The sequence below is a fragment of the Kogia breviceps genome, chromosome 1 (assembly GCF_026419965.1).
Source record: "Kogia breviceps isolate mKogBre1 chromosome 1, mKogBre1 haplotype 1, whole genome shotgun sequence".
Classification (NCBI taxonomy): domain Eukaryota; kingdom Metazoa; phylum Chordata; class Mammalia; order Artiodactyla; family Physeteridae; genus Kogia; species Kogia breviceps.
Window position 1 is genome coordinate 167,911,329 of NC_081310.1, and position 22,093 is coordinate 167,933,421.

The following is a 22,093-nucleotide window of genomic DNA, read 5'->3' on the forward strand; positions in this document are numbered from 1 at the left end:
TCCACATCAACAGTTTTTGTTGATGATATACAGAATGTTAATTATCATCTGATACATTAAAAAAAAAGGGGGACCCAGATCTGAATCTTTGTGCCCCCATGTGTCCTACCCATGACTTATAACTAAAAGTCTTCTTGGGCTCCTCCCCACCCTACACCCATCGTCTGGTCTGCACTCTTACCCTCCTCCCTACAAGGTTTTTTAGCACTATTCAGTTCCTTGTGGTTTTAGTCCTGGGTATCAGGGCACCTAAGACACTAGGAATACATTACATTCTATAAGGCCTATTTGGCAATACAGAAAAATGCTTATGTTATAATAAAGAGAAAAAGTAGACGTAAAGGTATTATTACAACTATGTAAAAACCAGACACAGAAGGAAAACAATGGAAGCAAACACATCAAAATGTTAAAACACAGTTGTGATAAACTGATGAGATTGTGAATAATTAGAAAACAAATGTTTGAATTATTACATGTCCTATACTGTGAGTAGCTTGCCCCCGGAGAGTAGCATAACCCCCATCCCCCATGTTGTGGGGTGGAGTGGGAGAGTCTTAGGCTGGAGGAAGTGGAAAGGAGAAGGGGATGGGGGATACTGAGAATACCTTTGGATCCTTGGCTTCTGGGAGATTTGGGGTATCGGAAGGTAAGCAGGGATATAGGAAGAGGGGGCTTGGCTGGTCAGGAGGGCGGTAGAGGCTACAAGTCAATACCTAACTCATCCAAGCTCCTAGACTGACACCCTTCAAAAGCCAGAGATCTTTAACCTCCGTTCCACTTAGTCATCCATGCCCATGGCTACAACCAAGCTCTTGCCATAGCCTAAACTACTGTTGAAATCCTGCAGTCCTCAGCTCCCAATGTCCCACTCTGACCACCACCTTCTGCTCTTTTTATTGTGTGTGGTAAATTCATGAAACTTAAAATTTACCATTTTAACCATACTTAAGTGTAGGATTCAGTGGCATTAAGCACATTCACACTGTTGTGCAATCATCACCACTATCCATTTTCGGAACTTTTCATTATCCCAAACATAAACTCTGTACCCATTAAACAATGAGTCCCCATCGCCCACTGTATTCTGTAGCTATAAATTTGCCTATTCTAGGTACCTCATAGAGGTGGAATCACACATTTGTCCTTTTATTTCTGGCTTATTTCCCTTAGCATAATGTTTTTAGGTTTCATCCACTTTATAGCATGGATCAGAATTTCCTTCCTTTTTAAGGTGGAATAACATGGCATTGTATGTATTTTGTTTATCCATTCATCTGTTGACGCACATTTGGGTTGTTTCCACCTTTTGACTATTGTGAATAACGCTGCTATGAACACTGGTGTAAAAAGTATCTGTTTGAGTCCCTGCTCGTTGTTTTGGAATTGTTGGATATATAAATCTATGTTTGACGTTTTGAGGAACTGCCATAAAAATATCAATAATAACCATAGTAATGGGTATGAAGATGTTGCTTTCTTAAACTATACTTATTCTATAATAATAGTTGAACCCTTCAGTCCCTGGACCATTACATCCTCTCTCAAACTACCAGAAACTCTTTGGTTTCACTTATTTCCCCCTCAAGCCTGGACCCGACTGTTGTTCATTTCAATCAATCTCTCACCAATGTCCCCAGTTATCTAGCTCCTTGTCCCACCTTCCCTGCCAATCCAAACCCAGGGGAAAGTTTGACCATTTGACTTTTCTCTGCCTATTTTAGTTTGCTGAGTTGCTGGTAGAGAAGAATGCAACAAGTATGCAGACTGGAGCCACTACAAATCCATGGTCTGCAGCCTGAGCCAAGCTCCTTTACTTGCATAGGTCATTCTATGCACTTTGCCAGCTTCTGTTACCATTTCACTCGGTAAATATTCAGGATTTCCACCTCTCCCATCAAACTCCAAATCTCACCTCTCCCCTCTGCTGGTCGACGACCTTGTCTCCCATAGCACTAGTAAAACTAAGGCCATCATAAAACTCTGGCAGCTTCTTCTGCTACCACCAATACACTAACCTTCATCTTTCCCTCCAGGAGGAGCTTTCCATCCTCCTAACCAAAGCTAATTCCTTTACCTGTGTTCTAGATCCCATCTTCTATTGCTTCCTCAAGGAAGCTTTTTCTTTTCTGTTTGCTCATTATCTCCCTCTCTATTGACATTGTGCCCTTAGGTCAAGAGGTCTCTGATCTTGAAAATAAAGATACAAAAATAACTCTTCTTCAATCCCACCACATCCCCCTCAAGTTAGTGTCCTCTTTCTCATGTCTTCCACACTCCTCAAATCACTGCATTTAGCTTCTGCTCTTACAACAATGCTCAAAATGCCAAATCCAGGGAATTCCCTGGTGGTCCAGTGGTTAGGACTCTACGCTCTCACTGCCGAGGGCCCAGGTTAAATCCCTGGTCGGGGAACCACAAGCCGTGTGGCCAAAAATTAAATAATTAATCTAAAAAAATGCCAAATCCAACTGGACGTGTTTCTGCTCTTTTTATATACGACCTCTGTGCAGTATCTGCCCACTCCTTTCTCTGTTCTATGATGTCATGTCACTTTCTCCTGTTTTCACTCTTACCTCCCTGGCCTTTCCTCCCCTGTGTTCTTCCTGGGCTCCTCTTCCACAGACCTGTCAAATGCCACCCTTCTTAAGGACCCTGCCTTTGGCTCTCTGCCCTTCTCACTATCATGGGGATGAATAGCTCGGGCAAAGGAGTCTGACATATCTTCGTTCAATCCCTGGCTCCATCACTTTATAGCTCTGTGACTAACACAAGTCATCTAACTTTTTAAAACTTTGCTTTCCCCCAAATAGAATGGATATAACAGTAATGCCTACCTCTTTGGGTTGTTAGGAGGATTAAATAATAATCCATCTCTGCTAAGCTCCAGGTCTATCTAGAAAAAGTGGAAAGAAACAGAAATACACTGAAGTTATAATAAATATAAGTGCAGGTGGCAGAAACTGCCAGTTGTCCTTCAATATGTATTCTTCCCTTTTTCTGAAGAAATAAGACATTTAATTTTTTTGACTGATCGCAGGGATGCCTGCTTTCAGCTTGATACAGCTGTGACTAAGTTCTGACCAATGGGATGTAAATGGAATTGTGTGCCACCTAGCCTAGGAAATGTCCTTAGAGGAACAGGATGCCTTCTTCCTCTTCCTCTTCCTTTCTACTGGCTGGAATGCAGACAAGATAGCTTGAACCTTGAGCAGCCATCCCAGACACCATGAGGCGGAAAGCACAGGCCATGGATAATATAGTATCGCGGGAGAAGAAATCTGAGTCTCTGGCAATTTCAAAGTGCTGCCCTATCAGTTCTGGGCTGCTTTATTCTTGACTTTTATGTGAGAGAAATACATTTCTTTTTCAAGCCATTACTATTTTGAGTTTTCTCACCTTTCCAGCTGACCAATCCCAACTACTGAGGAGGGTTACTGGAAGAATATGATATAAGAGCATATGCTGCAAACTAAACCTAGCTACATGGGAAATGGATATGGAACTGGACAGCCATTACTAGTCTATCCTGACCCATGAGGTCTTTGTCTATGGGTTTCCTTGTGAATCTGCTCCCATTTACTTGTTTCTCTACATGGATGGACTTTCTCTGCTTGCTTACTCATCACCTAAAAACAGCCATCGAAGTCCTAAGCCTATGTAATTTTTCAGATTAAGTCATTCCTGTTATCTACCTCTTGGTTCAAATTTATGAAAGAGAGACAATTAATTATTTGTTGCTCACCCAACGAATTATGTCCCTTTCTCCGAAGTCAGTTGTACAGTATTCCTCGTTCAGTCAGTTGTGGCTGGGATAGGTTGGAAGTAGGGGTACAAATACGGCCACCAAAGCCTACTCTTTAAGCAAGCATTAGTGGAGAGGTACAAGTTCCAGGGAAGAGTATGTAGGCTAGGAAGGCAGTACAAAATGAGTCTACTATTTAAGACCAATGCATATCCAACTCTCTAGTGAACAACAAAGTTTGAACAATCCACTCATCTTTCTTTTACACCTGCTCCTCCTTCTGTATTCCACAGTTAATAAAATCACCATCAATATATAGCTTCCCAAGCCAGAAACCTAGGGGTTATCCTTAGCCCCTCCTTATTCATCCCCCTCTCATGGACAACCAGTCCTGAATTTGTAGATTCTACATCTTTTATGATTTTCCAGTTCATCCTCTCTTAGTTTAGCCTCTCCTCATCATTTGCCCAACTTAGTGTAATAGCATCCTTAACTGATTTCCCTGCTCCTGGGCTGGCCCCCATCCAGTCTGTACTCCACAAAGCTCTCAGACTGACCCTTGTGAATGCAAGTCACTTGCTGCTTAACATTTGCATTGCTTTCAGGAAGAGTTCGAACCCTTAGCTTGGCACCAGAGAGTCTCCACAAGCTGGTTCTCGCCTGCCTCTCTCGTCTTATCTCCTGCCACACCTTGACAGCCCTTCATGCCAGTGTACGGACTGATCCCCATCATGCTGCTTATTCCATGACTTTGAATGTTTGGGTCCCTCTGCCTGGAATCCTGGGTCCTTCTGCCTGTTCTGCTCTGACACCCCAGAACTTACATTTTTCCAGTGGATTTATTGAGACGCGATAGTTGAGCAATTCAAAAATTCTAAAAATGCAGATCTTGAGGTAATACAAATTCATTCTTTAAATTCTAAATGCTTTGACATCTAAACTGTGCCTAAAATTGCCCACATAACAAAGTATATAAGAATACTGTTCTTTAAAAGGAGATACTGGGGCTTCCCTGGTGGCGCAGTGGTTGAGAGTCCGCCTGCCGATGCAGGGGACACGGGTTTGTGCCCTGGTCCGGGAAGATCCCACACGCCGTGGAGCGGCTGGGCCCGTGAGCTATGGCCGCTGAGCCTGAGCGTCCAGAGCCTGTGCTCAGCAACGGGAGAGGCCACAACAGTGAGAGGCCCGCGTACCGCAAAAAAAAAAAAAAAAAAAGGAGATACTGAATAAATGCTCATTAAGTATCTTAAAAAGCCACTGTCTGGAAAGAAGCACATCCTGTAGCGTTTTGGGGCTTCCAAAAATGTCTAGATGTGAAGAATGAGGCAGTAAAGCTGTCAAAGCACACGGAGACAGAGACAAAGAATTTTAAATGGGAGGAGGGCAAAAAGAATGAGTGCAGTCATTTCGACTTGTTCTTATTTCTCCTAGTAGATGCCCTCCAACTACAGTGCCAGGACCATACCTCATGCTACAGCACATCTCCTGGCTCTGAGAAAAGGAGGAACTTTGGATCCCATGGTCTTCGAGTGACATAAGGGAACACAGTAAAGAGTATGGCCATGAAAACTGAGATATCCACTTGGGTTGTTCATCCTAGCCCTCTTTCTTCCTCCTACCCAAATATAATTTAAAACTTACAGATGTCTTAAATCCAGTATATATTATACCTTTTATTCTTTTTCAATCCCTGAATAAAATGAGAAAAATATTTTTAGAAGTTCAGAACTTCAGAATGTTCAGAATGCAGCAATGTTTAAACTTAAAATATAAAATTAAGTGAAAAAGAAAGGCCAAATGTACACTATAATTATAACTATGTAAAAAACGTATGCACATAAGCAAGGACTGACACAACAGAAAAACGAACTGTTGATATGTTGAACTCAGCACTACTGACATTTGGGGCTGGCTAATTCTTTCTTGGGGGGGGGTTGTTCTGCGCCCATTAGAATGTAGAGCAGCATCCCTGGCTTCTACTAACTAGGTGCCAGTTATACATCCCCAGTAGTGACAACTACAAATGTCTCCATCCATTGCCACATGTTCCTTATGGAGCAAAATACCCCCACCCCTGTCCCAGGTTTAGAACCACTGGGCTAGGGGTGAGAGGAAAATTTTTTTAATTGTACGTTAATATTGCCATAATGATGTTTGTTCAATAAATACATATTGGAAGGGGAAAGGAAAACTCCTTACCATATAGCATCTAACAGCCCCTTTTTTCAAGAGTTATAATTTATTCAGTTCCCATTTAATGTGAAAAATTGAAAAAGCTGCAGAATTTGTTTTTCTTTTCCAATGTACTACAAAAAAGAAAGCTGAATTTCTCAGTATTTGGAAACCTGACTTGGCTTTAAGCATGAACATCACAAATAACTGCTGTAATTGGCCTGAGAAATAAAAATATCTAAATCATTCTATCCCCACAAATACTTGTTAAAAAGGTGCACTTTGCATATCTTCAAAATAACTTTACATTTAAGACTCAATGAGAAAGACATACTTTAAGACAAATTAAATAAAGTTTTCCATGCTAAAATACAATTGCACTGGATTTAAATAAATCATATTCTATTTTTAAGAACTCTCTGTTCCAGTCTTTTTAGGACTATTAACCTGCCCTCTTGCCAAAAATATTTATATTCAATCATTCCTCCTGTTTTTTTTGTTGTTGTTGTTTCTTGACTCACATCACAAGGGATGTTTCTGATTAACAAACTGACATGAAGAGGAGGTATAAGAACTGTTTCAAGCATCTCCTTTCCCGAAAATTCTATCGTATCACGGTTTTGGGTTCATATGGACTTAAAGTTGAAATCTTGTTACATGATCATTCTGAATGATCTTTTCACATACATGAATGCATCACTAAAATGTATGCCTAACACAGTATTCACTTAAGCAAGGAACAATCTTCCTTCTTTATATAAGACTGAGATAAGCCCAAAAAATGCATTTTGATTTTTTCCCCCTCCACTTTCAAAACACACTAGTAGAAATTTACTGTTTGTATTCACCAAAGTGTGCTTCTCCATTCTCGTCCCTAAGTTTACCCAAGACAGAAAGCTTGCCGTAGCACAGAGAAACAAAGAAAATCTTCCAAACGATTCCAGAACTGGAGAATGTGAGATACTTATATACCCAAAGCATTGTAGCAGGAAAGAAAGAGGTCGTATAGAGAAGACAGAGGTGGTGGAGAAGAATGGACATTCAGGAGTGTGCAGTGTGGACAAGAAAGGGTGAGAATGGCTGCGGAATGAGCAGGATGAGAAAACTGGCGCTCAGGATAATGAGAGAAGTGGATGAGGTTGTAACTTGAAAGGCAGAAAGAAGGTAACTGACTTGATGACGCCTGATGTTGAGGATACAAAAGGCCTCCAGAGCTTCATCAGGAATTAAAGTTCTGCATGGCGAACACAGGGCAAAACGGAGAAAACGGCAGTTCTTTGTTCACAGGCCGACAACCAGGGGAATCCGTGGCTCGGTGGACTTTGTCATGGCCTGGACCTTCAGATGCAGTCTCTGTGCAGGGGTGAGTCTTCGCCTGGAAAGTGAGAAAAGGAACGTCTACTTAACAGACTGACGGGTCTAAGCCCTCTTTAAATAAAAGCAGCAGCTTAATTCTAAAGGCCTGAGGCGGGTGGGTCCCGGGAAACCGGCGAGTCCATCCTCAGGCAGACAAAGGCCAAGCCAGGTGAGTCTCTTCTGTCGTTTAGGGCCCTGCTGGGCAGAAAAGCGGGAAAGACCTGGAGTGCTAAAAAAAAAAAAAAAAAAAGAGCGGAGAATAGTTGCTTTCCTCCTTGGGGCTACGGCGGCAACCTCAGGAACCAGGCCGGAAATTGTCCTTTGGAGAGAGCGGTGAGTGTCCGGGGGGCGCTACGCTCCACCGCTGCTCAGCGGAGAGCTGCAGGTGCGGGTCCGGTCATGGGCGTCATAGCAACCGCGCTCTCTGCGGAGACGCCGCGTCCTTCCGGCGGGAACCATAGAAACGACACGCACCATTGGCTCAGGGGCTGTGCTTCCTGCCAGAGATCAGTGCTACGGCGCAGAACATTGGCCTCTGGCTTAGCTCCCGGAACGAAGGTACGGTTCATCCCATTGGCTCTGTAGTAACCATGGTATCGTAATGGCGTGTATTTGCAACTTTAAGTGTAAGTTTTGCCACAGTGTGTTTATAGTTCTCAGGTAGCTTCCCGCCAGACGTTATCGAGAGCCCCAGCCTAATGAACTTGGATTTATTTTTCTAGAAGTAACTTCATTCTTAAAGGGGGAGGTTGCTAGGTCAGGAGTTCTGAATTTTAGGTCAGAATCTGTCACTCATTACCTGGGTGGGGCACCTAAGACAAATCACAACACTTTTGGAATCAGCTTATTATTGTAAAAAAGAAGAAACCGGACTTGACTAGAACTATCCCTAAAGCTGAAGTCCTTCAGAAGCCCTAAGCACTGAAAATTCGGTCTATGCGAACAGTATCCTCCACCTATGTAATGCAAAATAAAAATATCTAAAAAACACAAAATTTAACGTAGCCTCGGATTTTATCATCTTCATTTAAATGCTCTTACCGCAAGATTCTAGTTAGTTCATCAAAGCTCGATTTTACTCATGTTTGGGGGCCCTTGCTTTGCTGGTATCCCAAACACATACTTGACATTTCTTAGTCTTATTCTAGTTTCTCATAGGATCCTTTCCAAATCTTTGCCGGTTCTACATGCATTATCTGGACGGATCATATCCCTTACTTTCTAGAAGTGCTTCAATCCCTCCCTCTGGAACCAGAGCCCTTGCAAGTGTTTTTCTCTCTGATCTGAAATGCTCACCACCATCACCTCCAGTCCACTTCTATGTAGCAGTTCAAGCGTCATTTCCTCCTCAAGGATACTTTCCTTAGTCCTCCGATCTAGATCAAGTTTGTTTTTTTTTTTTTTTGTCCGAGCCGTGTCTTGGGATTGAACCCGGCCACGGCAGTGAAAGCGCCGCATCCTAACCATTAGACCACCCTCATTCTTAGTTTTCTTTCATTCTTTACACACTTCCACTTGCTGATTAAACAAACAAAACAACTTCTTGGAATTTTTACATGTGTAAATACTGTTTAAATGCTCTGAATGGAAACTAAACTGAATTGGAAAACACTAAATAATTCCATTTAGGGTAGTGGTGGTTGTTTTTAAGCATTAACAAAACACAACAGAAAATGGTTCCCAAGGGAAGTAATAATTATGATAAAAACAAACATTAGAATCACTTCTAGTTCTAACTCCATTTATCCTCACTGTACAGTCAAACATAATGACAGCCATCATCCACATAAGCTATAGATGTAGGGAAGAAAGTCAATTTTATTTCATGCCCCTTTAGTACTGCAGCCACTGCCTAGTCTGTTGCTTTTTAGGTTTTGCCAATTGGACCAGAAGTTCATTTAAAATTTTTGTTCAATAGGATTTCTGCTTCCAGAGAAGTCCTGATCGCTGCAGTTATTTTTCCTCTGCTTCCTGATTTAATGAAGTCACATTTCCTAAACACTTCACCTGAAGTATTTAGATGTATCTGAGCACTTCTATTCATAACTTTTCCATTAAAATTTATTGTACTTCTGTTATCAGACACACTTTGGGCTACCCTTCCCAACTCACTCCATGAATTGCATTTTAACTCATTTATGTGAGGTAGAGTACTTGCTTCTACCTAGTTCTTAATGGTAGTTTTTCACATTGCACTCCGGACCATCCTATGGGTCATTTAGGGTATTTCTCAGGACTCCACTTCTTTTGCACTCCCAACTCAAAGCCCAGGACAGTGGGAGCTTTGAAAACATTGCCTTGCTAAGTGAGAAAAACAGCAATTGCAACCATTTATTGAATGTGAATTACGTGCCAAGTGCCAGACTCATGCTTTACCTTCACCATTTTATTTATTTAATCCTCACAACAAATGGTGTTATTTTGCAGAGAAATTATCGCCGTTTTATAGATGAGGAAACTAAGTCAGGTATCTAAGTTTACAATGCTAATCAGTGGCACAGCTGGAAGGGTCTAACCTGGCTAAGATGACTCCAAAACCCATACTCTTTACCACCTTGTAATGCCTCCTTCAGGGCAGTGGCCACCAAGGTAGAAGCCCGGGTTAACTTTCCCTCAAGAGCAGTTCTAAAATATTTGAAAGGTAAATTCTTAACTCAAATATGGAGTGAGTCTAGGACAAGAAGCAAGGAGTAAATGTAGTGCGACAATCATCATTCTATAGGTAATCTACCTTTGGGGAGGTGTCCTTCTCTCCTACTCCCATCTTTAGTAAATTTCAAAAAAAAAAAAAAAAATCATCCTTTCCATTATGTTGGCTTTGGGGCACACACTTTATTGTACTTAATTTTTTATATATCCATTTCCCAAACTAGACATGTTTATTCATCTTTTGAATCCTCAAAATCCTCGGGGCCTATCACATAGTAGGCATGAACAAATATTTACTCTTCAAAGCATGGCCATTCATGCATCCATAATCCCTTTTACAGTATGAAGAAGATTGGTATTCAGGCCCCACATGTATATTTTGAGGAATATAATTCCCAATAAGCTTTTTTCTTTTTTCTTTTTTTTAAGGTGAGAAACAACTTGAATCATTTTCAAAATCAAAATAACATTCAGGTGAGTGTGTCAGGTGGTTTGGTCATAACTGCTTTACCTTTGTTTTCATGTTTTATGAGTATTAAAAGACCTTTAAAAGACAAACACCAAGCAATATTTGTCTGCACACCACTCACCGCTTTTCACCTTCATTTTCTGTCTTTATGAAAGCAAAGGATTTATTCTAGTTCTCACCATCTGTAAGAGCCCTGGTCCACTGAACAATTTTTGATCTTATAAATAAAGGCTTTTTACTTCAGTTTTTGTCATGTATAAAAGCGGTATGTCGAGACTGAAGATCATCCACTATCTTCTCTTCTATCTCTATGCCTTTTCCTACTTCTTCCTCTGATAACAATAACTTGGTTTCTGACTCTTTGGTTATAATAACCACAAAGGTCCGTCGTGAATCAAGGATGTTAGCCACCACCACTTGATGTCGATAAATTTCCAAAGCATTCCGTGCACGATCAATTACAATGGAGGGGTCAGTCTCCAACTTAAAGGAAATTATAAATGCTTTGGGAGCCCAGTCTTTAACCAAAGGTGAAAGCATTTTTGGCACCATCTTCATTGTTATCTGTATTGGAAAAAGAGAAACTTAATAAGCAAACAAGATTACCACCTACCAACCAGGTCAATCTCAAGGGAAACTAAAGAAGCAGAAACTCAGATGTTTGGCTATGTCAGTTTAAGTGGGATTTCTCACTTCAAACTTTTTAAAGCATATTAAATGCTTACTTAAAAGCCTTGACTTTGTAGTGTTCATAAGGATGCCTGACTTCAAAGCTTCATACATATTCTGGGGCAAACCATGTCTTACGAATTAGCCCTGCTCTGCAACCCTCAGCGCCATTAATAGAACTCTAAAGAACAGCATTAAATTTTCTCAAACATTCCCTTTTATTTTTTAAACCAAACCCTCAAATAAACAAATGCAAATAATCTGTTTATGCAAATGTTACTTTGGCGTAAGTTCAAATAAGGCTGAGTTTTTAAACCTCTCAGCCTAAAATATTTCTTGCATTGCTAGACTGGCTGTTTGATTCCATTTAAAAATTGTAACTTGTAAAAAAAAAAAATTGTCACGTACCATCTTAGCACTGAGGAAACAGAAGTGAATGTATTTTCATTCATTAAATACTACTATATTATTCTCAATCCCTTCTAAGGGGAATGTTGAGTCGTTTAGTGTACTTTCAAGATAGAACTAAGAATGACAGGAATTACAGGATAAACTAAAGCTCCCAGAATTTAAAAAGTATGAAATCACTAAGCTAACCATCAGAATGTCCCCTCAAAGAGTTAGCAAGTGTGATAGGGATCACATACCCATTCCCCGCTTTATTTTTCTCCTTAGCATTTATCACTACCTAACATAGTATGCATTTGACTCACTTATTGTCTCCTCTGCAGAACATAATCGAAACAAGGGCACAGTATGTTTCTTTTCACTGTTTTATCTCCAGGTCCTATAATAGCACCTGGTATATAGTAGGTACTCAATAAATACGTGTTGAAGAAATGAACAAATGAACTATTCTACAAAGTTAGAAAGTGCCCCACAGGTAGTTTCTCGTATTTAAATTCTACTTGTATCACCCAGTACATGACTAAGCATTCCCTCAGGTTCCAAGTAGCCAGATCATCTCAGCATCTCAACCACACCACTACCTTCCCCATATCACTTCCTTCAACTGCAACAATAACCTCCATCTAATCACCCCCCACCACTCTCTAATTCACCTTTCATACTGATGCCAGAATGTTCTTCTCAAACAAAAACTTTATCTCATTCTCCTACTTTGGTTTCCCTTGGCTCCACAGGATAAGGAATACAAAAGCTCCTTAATAAGGAATACAAAATCTTCTACGTAGGAAGCTATCTCTTCAGTCTGCCCTCCATCCCCACCACTCTCCAGGCTCTCCAGCTTTACCAAACAACTTCAGTTCACAACACGCTGCCCATTTCCAAACTCCAATCGTTTACTCTATCTGGAGTGACCTTCCCTACTTTGCCTGGTACACCCTCTGCTCATCTTTTAAAACCCAGTTCAAGCCATCTCCTCCAGAAAGCCTTGACTTTCCCCGAGATTCACTCACCCCATGCTCTGACTTCACTTTGTACGTACCTCTACTAGAGTATTTATCACTCTGTACTGTAATTATGTCTGTGTCCAGCAACCTCACTAGATTGTGAGGTCCTTGAGGGAGAGCGGTGTCTTAGTCATCTCTTGTCCCTAGTGCCTAGCACATACGGCCATCTCCAGATCAAAAGGAAATTAACCCAAGATTGGTTATAGGGAATCAGATCTCTGGAAGAGAAGCGCCCATCACCTGCAGTGGGCCCCCAGATGACTGGATCTTGTGTTCAGGCATTTCAGACACAGGAACATAGAAATCTGACACGGCCGCAGCCAGGTAAAACATCGCAGAAGAGCCTGCAAAAAGAAGCACAGGGTGTAAATAAATCGGAGAAGGGTATGGGGTCAGCTCCTTTTCAACTCAGGTTCCCCCGCTGTGAGAGCCGTGGGTAAAAAGGGGGTAAGGGGATGCGCGTCTTGGGGGAAAGGCTCTGCCTCCCGGCATCCGATGGACTCCTAAAGGCACGCACCTAGCGGATTGAGCGCCTGGGCTGCAGCCTGCAGCAGATGCAAATAGTCGGCCAAAGTGGTGAACTCTATGGCCAGGAAGGTGCCGGCAGCCTCAGCCTCCTGGTAGCTCCGCAGAGCCGCGGCGAAGCCCGGGAGTGCCTTCTCCTCCGCCTCCAAGCTCAGCAAGCCCGAAGCCGCACGGCTGGAGGGCCGCAGAGCCGACAGCCAGGTCTGGGGCGGGAAGCGGTGAGCAAAGGGGAAGGCAGAGCGAGCACGGTACAGAAACAGGACCCCGTAGCCCGCGGCCAGGAAGGCTTCGGCCGAGGTAGCACCGCGCCGCCCGCTGCTGAAGTTGTCCAGGAAGCGCACAGGCCGGGCTTCCAGGGGAACCTTGGTGCCGCCGGACGTGACCAACACTACCCGTCGGCCCTGCGCGCCCAGCCCGGCGGCGAACCGAGCCATCACCTCGGCCCAGCGCGCAGCACCTGCGGGCTGGGGGAACTCGGCGACCAGGTCCACTGCCGCCATCGGTCCCGGAACCCGCCGCGCCAGCGCAAGCTACAGGGTCTTCAGCGCCACGCCCCCTGCCCCGGTACCTGGCCCACGCGCAGCCGCAATAGTGAGGGGGCGGTTCGCTACCGTGCGCTGCAAGCTAGCGCGCCGGGTTTCTGCAGGTCTGGGAATGCGTGCTGGTTCTGCCCCACAGCGTGCGAAATTGACACTGAGCTGGCGGGAGTTCTCGGCTGGGCAGGCATCTGGAGGAGTCACACCCCCTCGTTTAGTTTCCTAGTCTGGGTGAAGAGCTGGACGTGTTTGACCCTTACCGGCTACCATACAGACCCTGCTAAGCTTGGACCTCGGTAAAATTTGAGTGCCCGGCCAGTTAACCTTTGGATTTGTAGTGCAGGGCTTGTTTTTTGTTTTTTTAAAACCCTACAAACACACTCCAAGTGTCAGTCGAGCCACCTCCCCCGCCCTCGAAAAGCTTGGAATGAGGCTGCGCCTTGTTGGTCACGTGACACCGCCGTCCAGTGTGTCCTCGCCAGGCAACGGTCCTAGAGACCGACAACACCGTCTGCCGCAGCATGAACGTGATCTACCCTCTTGCGGTGCCCAAGGGGCGCCGGCTCTGCTGTGAGGTGTGCGAAGCTCCGGCCGAGCGGGTCTGCGGGGCCTGCACAGTCACTTATTACTGGTAGGCCCTGAAACGTGGCACCTGGACGCCCCAACCCCCTCTCTCTCAGTCAGGGAACTCTCAAAGCGGCTTCAAGACAGGTCCCTAAGACTTCTGTGTCTGCGTCCGCTTCCTCTCCCACTCAATCATTCCTCCCCAGATGTTTTGTTGCGCGCCTACTGTGCGCTATGCACTGTTCTAGGTGCTGAACTTACTGGGGGAAACTCGGGACACCACGTCCCTCAAAAATCTAATGTTCTGGGACTTCCCTGGGGGTCCAGTGGTTGAGACTTCGCGCTTCCACTGTAGGGGGCGGAGGGTTCGATCCCTGGTCGGGGAATTAAGATCCCACATGCCATGCGGCTCTGGGAAAAAAAAAAAAAAAAATCTAATGTTTTAAAGAGAAAGATAAGTAAACCAACAGACAAAACAAGATAATTTCAGAGAGTGATAAATGCCATAAAGACAAAGGAAATGTGATGGGAGGTTGGGCAGACAGCCTCTCTGAGGGTAGACTATTGATCTGAAGTTAGAGTAGGAACAGCCCGCCAGGGAAATGCTGGGGGAAGAGTGGCACAGTGAGGCTCCGAGGGAGGGGAGACCTTGGTGTGTTTGAGGAATAGATAGAAAGTTAGTCAGAGCATAGCCAAGATGGTGACAGTGTGGGGAGGGTAGTACAAGATGAGATCAGTTTTCATTTATTCAGCATAACATCCACTGATCTTTGCTTCAGATTGGACCCTATTTGGGACCTGAGATAAAACAGCTAGGTTGCTGACGTCCAGAAACCTAGTCCAGAGCCAACTAACTTGTTTAAAAAAGAAAGTCATTATAATACAACCCTACATGACAAGTGCTGTCACTCAGGGAGTACTATTGCCTGGAACCTCTAAGGATGGAAGCATGGTGATTGGGGCAGTATCTGGAAAGGTTCCTCTGAAGAAGTAACATTTGCGCTGGGTCTTGAGAGGTCAGAAGGAAATTGCTAGGTGAATGAACAATGAAGAAGGAAAGGTAGAGCACTCCTGGCATCCAGGACTGCTTGGGTAAAGGGTGAGAGAACAGGCTTTGTTCAGAGGTGGGTAGAGAAGGTAGCCGTGGAGGGAGAAGTCACTGATTTTCAGACTGCAGTCCAGGGCCCATTAGCGGGTCATGAATAAATCACAACCAGCATTTTAAGAAAAAAAAAAAAAAGAATAGAAAGTATCAGAGTAATCCTACTTGAATTGTTTCTTGAAACTTTTGTTTTAGTGATTTATGTGATTATGTGTCTTTGTAGTAGTGAAATGTATTTCCTACTGTATGCTGAGTTTAAAAAAAGTTTAAAAATCATTGTGATAGGTAGTAGTAGGAGTTTAAACCAAGAATATAAACGTTAGGGCCAAACAGTGACATGAGATCAAGGAGTTTGGAATTTATCCTCTGGGGGGTCATGGATGGTTTTAGATTGGAAGGTAGATGCTGAAGGCTGCGTAACTTCTCAGTTGCGGTGGTCCCAGTGGAGACTGAATTAGGTGTCCCTCCTCGGTGCTTTCACAGCACTCTTTAGGTCCGTTAGCCTCACATTTATGACATGGATTGAAATCACTGTTCAGTGGTCTGTATTCCTCACTAGGCTGTATGCCCCATGAGGGCAAGGACAGCATCTGTTTTCATTGCTGTTTCTTCAGTGCATATAGAATACAATTCAGAATTTGTAACAGAAACTGTAAAGCCCTGGTTGCTTCTCTATCTTCATTTCCCACCAGTCATCCCCTCTTTTCCTTGACGCAGTTACAGAGGCTTTCTTTCAATTCCAATTTGCCAACTCTTTTCCTCCCTCAGTTTCTTTGCCCAGGCCGTTGCCTTTGCTGGGAACTTTCCCTACAGTCATGAATCTTCCTAGCTCTCTTTCATCTTTCTGTTCTCAGAAATGTTATTTCTTCAAAGACGTCTTTCTGGAAAACCCAACCTAAATGCCCCTATCTGATTTTCTCTCTCACATTTTTTCTTCACTTTATCTGTACTTTTATGTTTTTGTTTTACTTGTTTAATATGTCTTTTTTTTTTTTTTTTTTTTCTGGCTGGACCACGCAGCTTGTGGGATTTTAGTTCCCCAACCAGGGCTTGAACCCAGGTCCCCTGCGTTGGAACCACTGGACGGCTAGGGAAGTCCTGAGTAAACAATTTTAAGTACAGGACTGGCACTCTGAGGAGAGATAAGACTCCTTTGCCTGATATGAGCACCTACCTCTTCCCCTGTCCCCTTCATCCCTCCAGCCAGAAGCAATTCCTCCTTCCTCTCAACTCACTTTGTACTTACTCTGTACCTCTCAGATGACTCTTATTTCCCTGCCTCATTTTAGTTGTTGGTAAATATGTTAGCTCAATTTTATTATGCTCTGTTAATGCAGGATATTATGTTGAATATGTAGAAGGACTGTCATATGTATGTTATCTTTTGATCTGTTTCAGACCCATCTGTGTGTTACCTATGGTCTCCAGAAAAGTATCTTGAAATAATTGAAACTAAATATTTGATGAATGCATGAATAAATTATTACTTCCTACACCCTTATCCTCCATTATTTTCTTTCTCTTTCACCGCCTTTAATTATTTTTAAGGTCCTCTACTCTCCCCCTACCTTTTCTCCAGATTTCTATATCCTTGTGTCCTAGAGATTTCATGATTTTTCCAGAAAATAAAACTGTGGTTATTGTTCTATATCTCACAAGTGAGGGCCTTTAATATCCCCTTCCAGGGTTTTCACGGTTGAATGTAAAGCATCTAGCCCCATGCCTGAGACCATGCTGGCACTCAATAAATATTGTTTTTCCTCATCCCAAACTTAAAGAGTAGGAAGGACAGTCAACTTGGTTTTGTGAAAGTTTATTTTTTTGCAAAATAATTTTTCCCAATTATAAATGTAATTCATGTGCACTACAGAAAACTTGAAAATACAAAATATAAAGATGAAAAATAATACATAATCTCACAACCCAGATAATTAATACCCTGACATTTTGGTGAATTTCTTCATGTTCTTTTCCTATAAAATGTATACACTCTGTGTAATCTTGTGCATATCATTCTGTGTTGGATTGTGAGAATGTTCCCAGGAAATAGAACATTTTTAAGAGAAGGCATTTTTATTAAAGTACACAGTGAAACATTATAGGTGAAAGAAGCTTCAATACTATAGGTTAGTAAGTCGTAGCATATAGATAAGAGTAATTTGCAATAATTTTTCATTTCATTTAACATATGGGGCACAAATTAAAATGCTTTCATTGTCCAGGAAGAGAAAACAGTGAAGTGGTATCCAATAGTAAGATCTGTGGTGAACTGGAGAATGAATGCCCCGCCTAACAACATTCAAATTAGTTTAAAAAACATGGTAATGGCCAAACAAAACATGTCTGGCCCACAGGCTATTTGATTGTGAGCCCTAATTTGAAAGCATACTTTTCAACTCCTTCTTTATGCATGACCCTGTGATGGCTGTGAGGGGTGATACAGATGAATAAGGAGAGAGCTCAGGAATATATAAATATGCACCCTTTCTTTAGAAAGGCAAGATATGCAGATACTGTCAGTAGAAAAAAAGTTCAGGCAGTTAAGTAAGTTAATATTTCCATTGCTCACACAATTACTCAGTAAGCCCGTATTAAATAAATACCCTGTGGAAGTCACCTATTTCTTTATTCTGGCTGTTAAGTGCTTTTATTGATTTGTTTTCAATAATTATCTATCAAAAAACCCTTTAAAATGCTTTTTGTCATTTCTATGAGAGCTGTCACAGTTTATAAAGAACATACTTTATTGCATTTCTGTTGTCCCAGAAGAAAGGAAGGAGAGAGAGTATTTGAACACAGCTATGTACTATCTATGACTGCTTTTATGCTACAGCAACAGAGTTGAGTAGTTGAAACACAGACCAAGTAGCTCGCAAAGCCCCAAATTTACTATCTGGCCACAAGAAAAACTTTGCTAATCCCTGCCCTAGGTTATTGTTACCTGTTTTGGACTATGTATAAATGGAATCAAATAGCTAACTTTCTCACATTTAAATTAAAATATATAATAGGCAATAGAAATGCAGAAACCTATGATTGTATGCATCCAACCACAGTCTCAAAATACATGAAGCAATAACTGTTAGAACTGAAGGGAGAAATAAATAATTCAATAGTAATAGTTGGACACTTCAGTCTGCCTTTCAATAATGAATAGAACAACTGGACAAAAGATCAGCAGGGAAATATAAGACCTGAACAACACTATAAATGAACTAGACCTAACAGACATTTATAGAATACAGAATATACATTCTTCTCAAGTGCATATGGAACATTCTCCAGGGTCGACCAGCTGTTAGATCATTAAAAAATCTCAGTAAATTTCCAAGGATTGAAAATGTACAAGGTATGTTCTTCAACCACAATGGAATGAAATTAGTAGTCAATAACAGAAAGAAGTTTGGGAAATTTATGAATGTGTAGAAATAACACACACAAGCAACCAGTGGGTCAAAGAAGAAATCACAAGAGAAATTAGAAAATGCTTTGAGATGAAATGAAAACAAAAGCATAGCATACTAAAACTGATGTGCCGCAGTACCTAGAAGGAAATTTATAGCTGTAAACACATACACTAAAAAAGAAGGAAGATCTCAAACCAATAACCTAGTCTTATACTTTAAGGAGTAGAGAAAGAAGAGCAAACTCAACCCAAAGCTAGCAGGAGGGAAATAGTGAAGATTACAGCAGAGATAAATGAAATAAAGAATAGGAAAACAATACAGAGAATCAACAAAACCAAAAGTTGTTTCTTTAAAAAGATCGAAATTGGCAAAAGTTTAGCTAGACTGACCAAGAAAAGAAGACTCAAGTTACTAAAATCAGAAAATGGAAGTGGAGGGACTTGCCTTGTGGTCCAGTGGCTAAGGCTCTGCGCTCCCAATGCAGCGGGCCCGGGTTTGATCCCTGGTTAGGAAACTAGATCCCACATGCCGCAACTAAGAGTTCACATGCTGCAACTAAAGATCCTGCGTGCTGCAACTAAAGATCCATCATGCCTCAATGAAGATCCTGCATGCCACAACTATGACCCGGCTCAGCCAAATAAATAAATAAGTAGATATTTTTAAAAAGAAAATGAAAGTGGAGACATTGCTACCAACTTTACAAAAATAAAAGGGGTTAAAAGAGAATACTATGTACAATTGTATGCCAACAAATTTGAAGTCCTAGATGAAATATATTCCTAATAAGACACAAACTGCCAAAACTGACTCAAGAAGAAATGGAATATCTGAGTAGGTCTATAAATAAAGAGATTTAGCTAAGTAATCAAAAAACTTTTCACAAAGAAAAGCCCAGGAGGATTTCACTGGTGAATTCTGTCAAATATTTAAAGAAGACTTAACAATTCTTCACAAACTCTTCCAAAAAATAGAAGAAGAGGGAAGATTTCCCAACTTTTTATGAGGCCAATATTATCCTAACACCAAAACCAGAGAAAAACATCAAAAGGAAACTATAGACCAATATCCCTTATGAATATAGATGCAGAAATCTTTAACAAAATACTAGCAGACCAAATCCAGCAGAATATAAAAAGAACTATACATCTTGACCAAATGGAATTTCTCCCAGGAATTCAAGGTTGGTTCAACATATGAATATCAATCAATATAAAACATCATCTTAACAGAATAAAGAAAAAAATCATATAATCATCTCAATAGGTACAGAAAAAACATTTGGCAAAGTCCAACACCCTTCATGATAAAAATACTTAACAAAGTAGGAATAGAAATGAACTTCTGTAACTTGGTAAAGAGTATCTATGAAAGAACCATAGAGAAACACAACATTAGCATCATACTTAATAGTCAAAGTCTAGAAAATCTTTCCCCTGTAAAATCAGAAATGAGGCAAGAAGGTCACTTTCACCACTTCTATTCAACGTTGTACTAGAGGTTCTAGTTGGGGCAATTAGGGAAGGCAATGAAATAAAAAGCATCCAGCTTGGAAAAGAAGGAGTAATAGTACCTCTATTCACAGATGACATGATCTTATATAGAGAAACCCCTAAAGAACCCACCAAAAAAACTATTAGAGCTAATAAATGAATTCAGCAAGGTTACAGGATATACAAGATAAATATGCAAAAATCAGTTATATTTTTGTATGCTAGCAATGAGCAATTGGAAAATGAAATTAAGACAGCTATTCCATTTACAATAGCACTTTAAATAAAGGAATAACCATAGAAGTACAAGACTTATACACTGGAAAAATACAAAATATTGTTGAACAAAATTAAAGAAAACCTAAATAAGTGGAAAGATATTTCATATTCACAGACTGGGAAACTTAATATGAAACAGTTTGATCTGCAGATTCAATGCAATCCTTGTAAAAATTCCAATTGTCATTTTCACATAAATGGACACTCTGATCCTAAAGTTCATATGAAAATGAAAGGGACCCAGAATAGCTAAAAGAATCTCAAAAAAGAGCAAAGTTGGAGAACTCACATTTCTCAATTTCAAAATTTGCTACAAAGCTACATTAATAAAGATAGTGTGGTACTGGAATAAGGATAGACCTATAGATTAATAGAATACAATTGAGAGTCCAAAAATAAGCACATACATCTGTGGCCAATTGATTTTCTTTTTCTGTTTTTTTTTTGCAGTTTTAAAAAATTGAAATATAGGTTATATTCCATTTATAGTTATTATAAAATATGGCTATATTCCCCATGGTGTACAATATATACTTGTAACTTATTTTATACATAGTAGTTTGTACATCTTAACCCTATACTCCTATATTGCCCCTCTCCCTACTGGTAACCACTAGTTTGTTCTCTATATCAATGAGTCCGCTTCTTTTTTGTTATAGTCACAAATTTGTTGTATTTTTTAGATTCCACATATAAGTGATATCATTACAGTATTTGCCTTTCTCTGTCTGACTTGTTTCACTTAGCATAATACCCTCCAAGTCCATCCATGTTGCTGCAAATGGCAAAATTTCATTCATTTTATCTTAGTAGTATTCCAGTGTGTGTGTGTGTGTGTGTGTGTGTGTGTGTGTGTGTGTGTGTGTGTGTGTATGTATATATATGTGTCACATCTTCTTTATCCATTCATGTGGTGATGGATACTTAGGTTGTTTCTGTATCTTAGCAGTTGTAAATAGTGCTGCTATGAATATTGGGGTGCATGTATCTTTTCAAATGAATGTTTTTTGGGGGTTTTTTTTTGGCTATATACCCAGGAGTGGAATTGCTGGGTCATATGGTAATTCTATTTTTAGTTTTTTGAGAATCCTCCATACTGTCTTCCTCAGTGGCTGCACCAATTTATATTTCCCCCAACAGTGTATGAGAGTTGCCTTTTCTCTGCATCCTTGCCAACATTTGTTACTTGTGTTCTTTTCTGATGATAGCCATTGTGGTTTTGATTTGCATTTAACTGATTAGTGATGTTGAGCATCTTCTCATGTACCTATTGGCGGTCTACATGCCTTATATGGAAAAATGTCTACTCAGTTTTTCTTCCTATTTTTTAATTGGGTTGTTGGTTTTTTGATGTTGAGTTGTATGAGCTATTTATATATGATGGATTGTATATAATGGTCATATCATTTGCAAATATTTTCTCCCATTCAGTAGGTTGTCTTTTCATTTTGTCAGTGGTTTCTTTTTCTGTGCAAAAGCTTTTAAGTTTAATTAGGTCCCATTTGTTTATTTTTGCTTTTATTTCCTTTGCTTTAGGTGACAGATCCAAAAAAATATTGCTGTGATTTATGTCAGAGAGTGTTCCCGCCTATGTTTTCCTCTAGGCGTTTTATGGTTTCTGTCTGGTCTTACATACATTCTTTTTTTTTTTTTTTTTCTCCATATGCGGGCCTCTCACTGCTGTGACCTCTCCCGTTTCAGAGCACAGGCTCCGG

The 22,093-nt window shown here is 41.0% G+C and overlaps 3 protein-coding genes across 6 annotated transcripts in view; 1 reads left to right on the forward strand and 2 right to left on the reverse strand.

Annotated features, from left to right (window-relative positions):
• CCDC30 (coiled-coil domain containing 30) overlaps positions 1-7,674 on the reverse strand; it is a 167,507-nt gene extending 159,833 nt beyond the window's left edge. Inside the window, exons 1-2 of the mRNA XM_067009865.1 lie at positions 7,091-7,674; positions 2,838-2,892 (exon numbers count right to left, since the gene is read on the reverse strand). The gene's annotated coding sequence lies outside the window, so the exon portion shown is untranslated. The remainder of the gene's footprint in view (positions 1-2,837; positions 2,893-7,090) is intronic.
• Positions 7,675-10,080: 2,406 nt separating this feature from the next.
• PPCS (phosphopantothenoylcysteine synthetase) lies at positions 10,081-13,712 on the reverse strand. Of its 4 annotated transcripts, none has more exons than XR_010835877.1 (3): positions 12,990-13,584; positions 12,508-12,816; positions 10,081-10,955 (listed from the first exon to the last, which is right to left on the reverse strand). XR_010835877.1 is itself a non-coding variant. In XM_059074494.2 (3 exons), the coding sequence occupies exons 1-3, from the start codon at positions 13,495-13,497 to the stop codon at positions 10,632-10,634; spliced, it is 936 nt and encodes a 311-aa protein (XP_058930477.1). In that variant the 5' UTR covers positions 13,498-13,712; the 3' UTR covers positions 10,081-10,631. The 4 variants fall into 4 exon arrangements, 3 of the variants coding, with proteins under 3 accessions (XP_058930477.1, XP_058930497.1, XP_058930508.1); XM_059074494.2 differs by having other exon boundaries at positions 12,713-12,816; positions 12,990-13,712; XM_059074514.2 differs by having other exon boundaries at positions 12,713-12,816; positions 13,566-13,703.
• ZMYND12 (zinc finger MYND-type containing 12) overlaps positions 13,044-22,093 on the forward strand; it is a 34,500-nt gene continuing 25,450 nt past the window's right edge. Inside the window, exon 1 of the mRNA XM_059074412.2 lies at positions 13,044-14,164. Within this exon, the coding sequence (XP_058930395.1) occupies positions 14,055-14,164 (110 nt within the window). The 5' untranslated portion in view covers positions 13,044-14,054. The remainder of the gene's footprint in view (positions 14,165-22,093) is intronic.